This window comes from Terrapene carolina, unplaced genomic scaffold (genome assembly GCF_002925995.2).
Source record: "Terrapene carolina triunguis isolate 2854851 unplaced genomic scaffold, T_m_triunguis-2.0 Scaffold18102, whole genome shotgun sequence".
NCBI classification, from domain to species: Eukaryota; Metazoa; Chordata; order Testudines; family Emydidae; genus Terrapene; species Terrapene triunguis.
Genome location: NW_020682453.1, coordinates 1,176 through 9,210, shown reverse-complemented (window position 1 = coordinate 9,210; position 8,035 = coordinate 1,176). Strand labels below are relative to the sequence as shown.

The window sequence follows — 8,035 nt, the reverse complement described above, 5'->3', positions numbered from 1 at the left end:
GTCGGGGGCTGGTTACAGAGGGCTTCCCCCCCCAGCACTGAGATCTGCCCCCCTGGGGTGGGGTGGAGGGCTGGATGTGGGAATTCTTTGTAATATTTTCATGAAGCCTGTGTGTGCCTCAGTTTCCCCTACATGCTGCCTTGTTACCTGGGGGGTGGGAAAAGTCTGTCTGCTCTCGGGCAGGCTGAAACACAGGTGTGAACGGCGCCTACCTGCCTGGGACCTTAGGTCCCTCATCGATGGAGCTCTTGAGAAGACAATGGGACTTTCACACCCAGCAACCATTGATCTGGACCCACCTATCCCCTGCTCCGCTGGGGGACTGAGGGTATGTCTACACTACAGGATTAATCCGAATTTAGATAATTCGAATTTGGGAAACAGGTTGTATAAATTCGATTGTGCGCGGCCACACTAAGCACCTTAATTCGGTTTTTAACCACATTAATTCGGTGGTGTGCGGCCACACTACCCCATTAACTTAAACACAGTAATTCGGTGGTGTGCGTCCACACTAACCCTAATTCGAATTAACAAAATCGATTTAGGCTCTACTCCGTTCGTCGAGGTGGAGTACAGAAATCGATTTAAAGGGCCCTTTAATTCGAATTAACTGGCTCTGTAGTGTGGACGGGTGAAGGGTTAATTCGGATTAACGCTGCTAAATCCGAATTAATCCCGTAGTGTAGACCAGGCCTGAGCTGCATCTCCCCAGCTCGGGAACAAAGGACTGGGGGGGGGTGAGGTGGGGGTTAAGTGGGGGCTGCGGGAAGCAGTCGGGGCTCACCTGGGAGTCTGACAAAAGAGCAGACGGACAGACAGAGCTGTAAGGTCTGAGGCCTTTTTCTGCAGCCACGTTAGGACAGCAGCAGCACGAGCTAAGAATCATTCACATCCCATCTAAAGTGCATTAAACCACTGTCACATCGGGCTGTGGAAAGCGATCCCGTCCTAACAGCACCCACCACCACCAGAGAGAGAAACCGCTTCAGTGGCTAAAGAAAACCTTGTTTGATTGAATCTGTCTGGCAAGAAATCACTTAGCAGCAGTTGTGGGTGTGAAATCTTGACTTGTATTGTTGTGACTTTATGGGCCCTACTGCTCTACGGTTTATCTGTCTGGTTTTGATTGTTTCGGTTACATAACTAATTTTGCTAGGTGTAAATCAGTGAAGGTGGTGGGGTAGGATTGGTTAAAGGATTGTTTGACAATATGTTAGGATTGGTTAGAGAATTGGTTAGTAATAATTTAGTAAAATGATTGGTTAAGGTGCAGCTAAGCAGGACTCAAGTGTCACTATATAAACTGGGGTCCAAGAGGAAGTTCTTGGGAACCAGCTCCAGGCCCCAGCCCCAGAGCTGCCAGACCTCAACACCCTGCCAACCATACCATGCAGAAGCTGGAGTCCCCCAGATGACCTCATCCTGACCGGACAGCGAGAAAAGCTCATCTGCCTCATTGGGAGTGGCGAGCACTGTAGGCTCAGCGTGTGCCTTCTGTTTGGGGGATGGTTAATAGAGGATCAGGATATTACTGTGTGAGGCTCTTTCACTGGGAAAAGGCCCTGCAGCCCCACAGAAAATTACACCCTGAGCTTAGGAGCTGGGAAAGGGTGGGGCTGCCTAAATGAACTGGGCCATGCCTTGACCCCACAGAAGGGTAAAGATGGGGGCCCTAGAGTGTGCGGGTAACAGAGCCAGACCCGAGGGCTCCCCATGGCCGGGCCGGGCTCGGGGCTGGCCAGGACGGACCCTGCTTCACCCTTCATTGCCCCGGGCTGCCCTAAGGCCCCTAGGCCGGGCGCCAGCTAAGGACTGAACCCGGCTGTGCCCGCGCTGGCTGCATACCCCTGCGGACGCTGGCACAGGCGCGTTGCTCCTCCAGATTGTACAAGTCTCCCTTCGGGGCTGTGCCTGTGGGAGTCACTGCCCGGAGCCCATGGGGTGGAGCGGGGTGGCTGCAGGCCCAGAGGGCCAGTGAGGCTGCGTGGCTCACGCTGGGGGAAGAGCGAGACCCCCTGTGGGTCTGGCACAGTGAAGACCGGAGATCATTCCAAAGCCGGGGGTGCAGGCCCTGTGGGTCCGTGACACTGTACTGCACCCATAACCCACCCTGCCCCATCGTGGCCAGCTGGGAGTTCTGATTCTCCGGCACAGCGATGGTCACCGTGGCTCCCGGCAGGGCTAACGGGACATGGGCTGCCGCTGACAGGCTGCAAAGCAAATACCAGTCCCACTGTTCATCAGGGTGAGCTTGCAATAAACCCCCCAGCCTGCTTGACAGCTAGATACCCCCCCCCCAGCCCCGGCACTGCTCACTCCAAAGCTCTCCCTGGCCCAGCCCCTGGGAAATCAGATTCTGCACCAGGCCCTGAGCAACCAGCCAGCTTCGGGACTCCTGCTCCCTGCCTGGGCCGGAGGTCTGGCCCTGCCAGTGGGGAACCGACCCGCCAAAGCTGGGTGGGAAGGGCTGATATCGGAGGAAGCGGTGTCACCTCAGCCCCAGGGCTGCAGGTCCCACAGCCTCAGAGCCAATCTCCCCATGACGCCCTCCCAGGAATCCCACCCATCTCTCCCTGTCCATAGAGCCTGCAGGTCCATCTGGCCCCCTGGCGCTAAGGGCAGTCCGAGCCGGGAATGGGACGGTGATGGACGGGGGCGTCTGGCTGTGCCACCGCACAGTTTAATGAAACTGCCTTGTGGAACTCCTGCGCCAGGCCCTGCAGAGCAGCAGGCTCGGCCCGAGAACTGCTTCCCCTCAGCCCGGAGCAGCAGCGGGAAGCTCAGACGGTACCTCCCTGGCTCACTGCCCAGGGCAGCCCCTGCTCCCAGCTGGCTGGGTGGTGATGCTCCACCAGCCCCCATCACTGGAACCGGACTGGAAGCAAACGCAGCACAAACTGCCCCCGAATCACGCACGTCTGGCCAGCTCCAGCTCCTCCCAGCGCTGACCCCCACGCAGCCGGGGCCAGCCCCAGCCCCACCCAGACACAGATGGGGGCAGCTGCAGCCTCTTGCTGGGAGTTTTCTGCATCTCCCATGACCCGGCCCAGCCCCGGGACCAGGCTCCCTCATTCCCCTGCTGCCATGGGAGCCTCCCAGGGTCCCCAGGACGACCTCCGGGGCATGACGAGGGGCCCAGGCAGACACAGCTCATCTGTGCAGGGGCTGGGGGGCGCCCCGAGCAGGCTTGTCTGAGGGGGCTGGGGCTCCAGCCCGCTGCATGCTGGGGATGGCATTACAGCAGCCCCCCACTGGCCGGTCGAGTGCAGCCCTGGGGCGGGGCAGGGCAGAGATGCTCGCTGGCTCCTGGCTGCCCAGTTATTTCCTGGCGTGTCCCTGGCTGGCTCCACATTACTCTGCCCAGCCAGGCTGTACCAGCCCCACCAAGCAGCAGAGATTACGACTGTGGGGGAGGAGGGCAGGGGCAAGGCAGGACACAGGTGACAGTGCTGCCATGGCAGGGGGCTCAGGACAGGCCCGTGTTTGGCTTGTTACCCCTGTGCCCAGGCGAGCACTGCACCTCTCGCCCCATGGCCAGGGCCAGTCCCCGGAGCACAGCTCTACCCCCTTTTGCTGGAGCACAGCTCTGGGCAGCACCCCTGACCCCTAGGATCCCTGCCCTCTGGCAGGGCAGATACAGGACTCCCCTCCTGCACAGGTTCCTGGCAAAGCCTCCCCTGCCCCCCTTGAAGAGTGGGGCCAGGTTTAGGTTGCCAGGTGTCTGGTTTTCGACTAAACTGAAAAGGGAAGCTGGCAGCGGTAACCAGCTTCTGCCACGGGGGGCAGGATGAGCAGCAGCAGTGGCTGGCTTCTGGCCCTGGCTCCAAGAGGTGGGATCCTGTCCCTCCACCACCAAGCCTAGATTGCCCCAGCCCTGGCCCCTCGCTCTGCCCTGATGTCAGCTCCTCCCAGCCAGCAGCCCAGTCCCGGGAGAGGAGTGGGCAGGGGCGGGGCCTCGGGGGAAAGGGCGGGGCAGGGGGCGGGGCAAGGTTGTTCAGTTTTCAGCCATTAGAAAGTTGGGGTGGGGGATGGGAGACCACATGGGCAGGGCCACCAGGCTGATAGGGAGACCTGGACCCCACCCCCAGTATGTTTTGCCTCGGCTCCCACTCGTGGGTTTCTTGCTTCTCGATTAACCCCACCTCCGAACGCCCCCTGCGCCAACGAGCTGCTGCCCCCTCCCACTGGCACTCTCCCTCACAGGCGCTCAGGAAGGGGCAAGCAGAGAGCTTCAACCAGGAGACACTGAGGCAGTAGCTCACCCTGTGTAGGAGGGGATCAGGGGCTGCCAACTTTCTAATCACACAAAACCGAACACCCTTGCCCCATCCCCTGCCCCTTCTCCGAGGCCCCACCCCGCTGCTTCTCCAAGGCCCCGCCCCTGAGGCCCTGTCCCCACTCACTCCATCCCCCCTCCCTCCGTTGCTCGCTCTCCCCAGCCCTCACTCACTTTCACTGGGCTGGGGCAGGAGGTTGGGGTGAGGGCTCCGGCTGGGGGTGCGGGCTTTGTGGTGGGGCTGGGGATGAGAGGTTTGGGGTGCAGGAGAGGGCTCCGGGCTGGAGCCGAGGGGTTCCGAGTGTGGGAGCAGGGTCAGGGCAGGGGGTTGAGGTGCGGGAGGGAGTGCGGGCTCCAGGAGGGAGTTTTGGTGCGGGAGGGGGCTCAGGGCAGGGGGTTGGGGTGCGGGAGGGGGTGTGGGCTCCAGGAGGGAGTTTGGGTGCAGGAAGGGGCTCAGGGCTGGGGTTGGGGTGTGGGAGGGTGTGATGGCTCCGGGAGGGGGCTCAGGGCTGTGGCAGGGGGTTGGGGTGTGGACTCTGGGAGGGAGTTAGGGTGCGGAAGGGGGTTCAGAGTGCGGGCTCCAGCTATGTGGCGCTTACCTCAGCCGGCTCCCAGTCAGTGGTGCAGTGGGGCTGAGGTAGGCTCCCTGCCTGCCCTGGCTCTGTGCGGCTCCTGGAAGCAGCCGGCCAATGGGAGCTGCGGAGCCAGCGTTCGCGGTGGGGGCAGTGCGCAGAGCCTCCCTGGCTACCCCTGTGCCTAGGGGCCACAGGAACGTGCTGGCCGCTTCCGGGAGCCACGCAGAGCCAGGGCAGGCAGGGTGCCTGCCGTAGCCCTGCTCTGCCGCCAGCCGGATGTTTAACAGCCCAGTCAGCAGTCCCTTTTCGACCCAGCGTTCTGGTCGAAAACTGGATGCCTGGCAACCCTACTGAGTACTTATGCAGGGTCAGCTGTCAGCAGGAGTTGGTGTGGGGCGTGCGCCGGGCAGCCTCCAGGCTGTGTCATGTCCTCTGGGGCCAGAGGCTAACACACAAAGCCAGGTAGGCCGGGGTGTGGGGAACGGTTTATTTCAGAGCACACTGAAGTTAGTGTGGGGCACAATGCCCAAGGCTCAGGGAGAGGCTGGGCCCAGTCACACCAGCCTGCAGTAGAGCACACAGCAGTCATGCCCAGCTCACCCCTGTGGCTAGCACGTCCCGTGGCCAGACGCTCCCTCGGTGCCCTGTGCTCCAAGCCACACCCTGGCGAGAGCGAGGGATGGGTGTGGAGGGGGGCATGTGGCTTTCCCTGGCCCAGCTGTCTGCTCTGCGCTAGCTCCGGCAGGCGCTGGGCAATGGGTCCGCTGGTGGATGATAAGGAAGCCATGCTTCTTGAATCCTTTGCCGCACTCGGCACACACGAAGGGCTGGTCGGCCGTGTGGTCTCTCTCCCTCTCCCGCCGCCTGGCTGCCGGCGGCACCCGTGGCCCCTCCTGCTGCCGGGCGCCCAGCCTGTCGTGGGTGATCTGGTGCATGATGAGGTTGGTGCTGCAGGTGAAGCTCTTGCTGCACTGCGGGCAGGGGTAGGGATGCTCGCCGGTGTGCATGCGCTGGTGGATCAGTAGGTTGGTCTTGTACTTGAAATGCCGGCCGCACTCGGAGCAGGGGAAGGGGCGCTCGCCGGTGTGCGTGCGCTGATGGATGGCCAGGCTCGACTTGTAGCGGAAGCGCCGGTCGCACTCGGAGCAGAGGAAGGGGCTCTCCTTGCTGTGCACGCGCTGGTGCACCGTCAGGTCTCGCTTCTGCAGGAAACTCTTGCTGCACTCGGCGCACACGTAGGGCCGCACGCGGGTGTGCACGCGCTGGTGCACCACCAGGTAGGTCTTGTTCTTGAAGCTCTTCCTGCAGGAGGGGCACATGAAGGGGCGCTCGCCCGTGTGGGCACGCAGGTGCACCCCCAGGCTGGTCTTGTAGCTGAAGGTGCGGCCACACTGCGGGCAGACGTAGGGCTTCTGCAGCGTCTCCCCGCTGTGCACGCGCTGGTGCAGCATGAAGCTGTTGGGGCAGGAGAAGCTCCGGCCGCACTCCGTGCAAATCAGCAGCACTTTCTGCTCCTGGGTCTTCTTGTGGGCCAGCAGCTCGGCCCGCTGGTGGAAGCTCTCCCCAAGCCTCGTGCACTCATAGTCCTGCTCCGCCTTCACCTCCCTGGGCAGAGGGAGCCAGCACACGTCGAACGCCTCCTCCGATGGCTCCTCTTTGACTGGCTGCTCTGCAGCAGCTGTGGGGACAGAGTCAGGAATGAGGTCCTGGGACGCCAGCTCCCCAACTAGTAGGGCTGAGTCACCCGAGTCCCACGGATCCTGGCCCCCTCTGTGCAGGAATAACCGTCCGCACGTGTGTGCGCGCACGGAGAGACCCCAGGAGAAACATTCCTGATCCTCCCTCGTTCTCATTGGCACTTTCCAGCCCAGAGCTCAAAGCCTTGCACAAAGCCGCCCCCTTAGCCCCCTTTCCCGGATTGTGGAAACGAAGGCAGAGGGCGCTGACTTGTCCAAGGCAGAGCTGGGAACAGACGCTACATCTCCCAAGCCCCAGGCCAGTTCTCTGGACGCTAGGTCTCCCCCAGGCCAGTTTCATTTAGTCTAGAGCACAAAGTGGAATGTGTTAATCATAGCCCATGATTGCTGCACGGCTCCACTCCGGGGCAGAGTTAAGGCTCTCTGGGTGCCCCTACATTACCATGCTCGGATTTCAGGTCAAACTTAAGACAGTTTCCTGGGTTTGTAGTACCTGGTGTGGGGAGAACGGCACTGTGCCGGGGGTGGATTTCACCCTGCATTACGGACACATGCTCTCAAGCTGAGCTCCAGCTTAATGCAGGTTTTCTCCGGGGATGTAACAGCGTTTTCCATGCCTGCACTGAGCGCTCTGGGACACACCCTGCACGTGACGGCTCCAGCGGGGACACGGGTGCCGGAGGTGTGCCTGCACATGCACAGACAGAGGTGGGTCATGGCACGTCACACCCGGCAGAAATCACACAGAGCACAAGGCACCCATGTTCTCTGATGCATTGCCACTAACTGGGCACAGCCTGGCCTCTGGGGTGCCAAGTACCCCAACTCCCAATGAAGCGCACAAGGGACAAGGGTGCCCAGCAGGAGGAGGCCCTGTGTGATCCCTCTGCACTGGGGGGTGTCACCCTTTCCGAAGCAGCAGGCAGGTGCTTTTCCTGCGTCCCGCCCGTGCCCGGCTCCGAGCGAGGGACCGGATGTACCTGCCAGAGCCTTGGCTGCTCGCGCTCTCTCCTTGGACAGCTCGTAGTAGTGGCGCCGCGCTGCGCGTTTCTTGCGTGCACTGACGTGGCCTCTCCGTCGCATGGCTGCAGCGTCGCTGGGCGTTACAGCGCAGCATGGGAACAGCAGAAAGCAGAGCGCCCCAGCTCCCCGAGCAGTAGCTAGGAGACTCCCTGACACAGCAGGCTGGGGCAGCTTTCGGCCTTGCTGAGCGTCCTGTAAACGAACCAAACGTTCCCAATGATCCCTTACGCCAGACAAACAGCCATGAACTGGCCCCCCTTCAGCACACGACGGGCTCCGAGGATGGGGAGCTAACCGCTGCAGTCTGCGCGAGTGGCTGGTGTAGCAGGGGAACGGGTTACTGGGAGCAAGGACTGTGGTTGGACAGGCTTGTTTCGGAAGCTTGGATCCAGCAGCCCTGGCTCTCCCCCGCTCCTGAAGGTCTCAGCTGCCTGCCTCCTCCGCACCCCACAGAATGTGTG

The 8,035-nt window shown here is 61.6% G+C and overlaps 1 protein-coding gene across 1 annotated transcript; it reads right to left on the bottom strand.

Moving 5' to 3' along the window:
* Nucleotides 1–5,133: 5,133 nt before the first annotated feature.
* Nucleotides 5,134–7,817, bottom strand: LOC113408544 (zinc finger protein 239-like). The gene is made up of 2 exons (XM_026661853.2): nt 7,532–7,817; nt 5,134–6,532 (listed from the first exon to the last, which is right to left on the bottom strand). Exons 1-2 carry the CDS (start codon nt 7,632–7,634, stop codon nt 5,463–5,465), a joined length of 1,173 nt encoding a protein of 390 aa, XP_026517638.1. The 5' UTR covers nt 7,635–7,817; the 3' UTR covers nt 5,134–5,462.
* Between the last annotated feature and the right edge of the window lie 218 nt (nt 7,818–8,035).

Bases quoted from the DNA above. Each gene is read 5' to 3' on its own strand.
- LOC113408544 (XM_026661853.2), bottom strand. From the start codon at position 7,634: ATGCGACGGAGAGGCCACGTCAGTGCACGCAAGAAACGCGCAGCGCGG. The intron at 6,533-7,531 runs GTACATCCGGTC...CTGTCCCCACAG, and splicing joins AGCAGCCAAGGCTCTGGCAG to CTGCTGCAGAGCAGCCAGTC.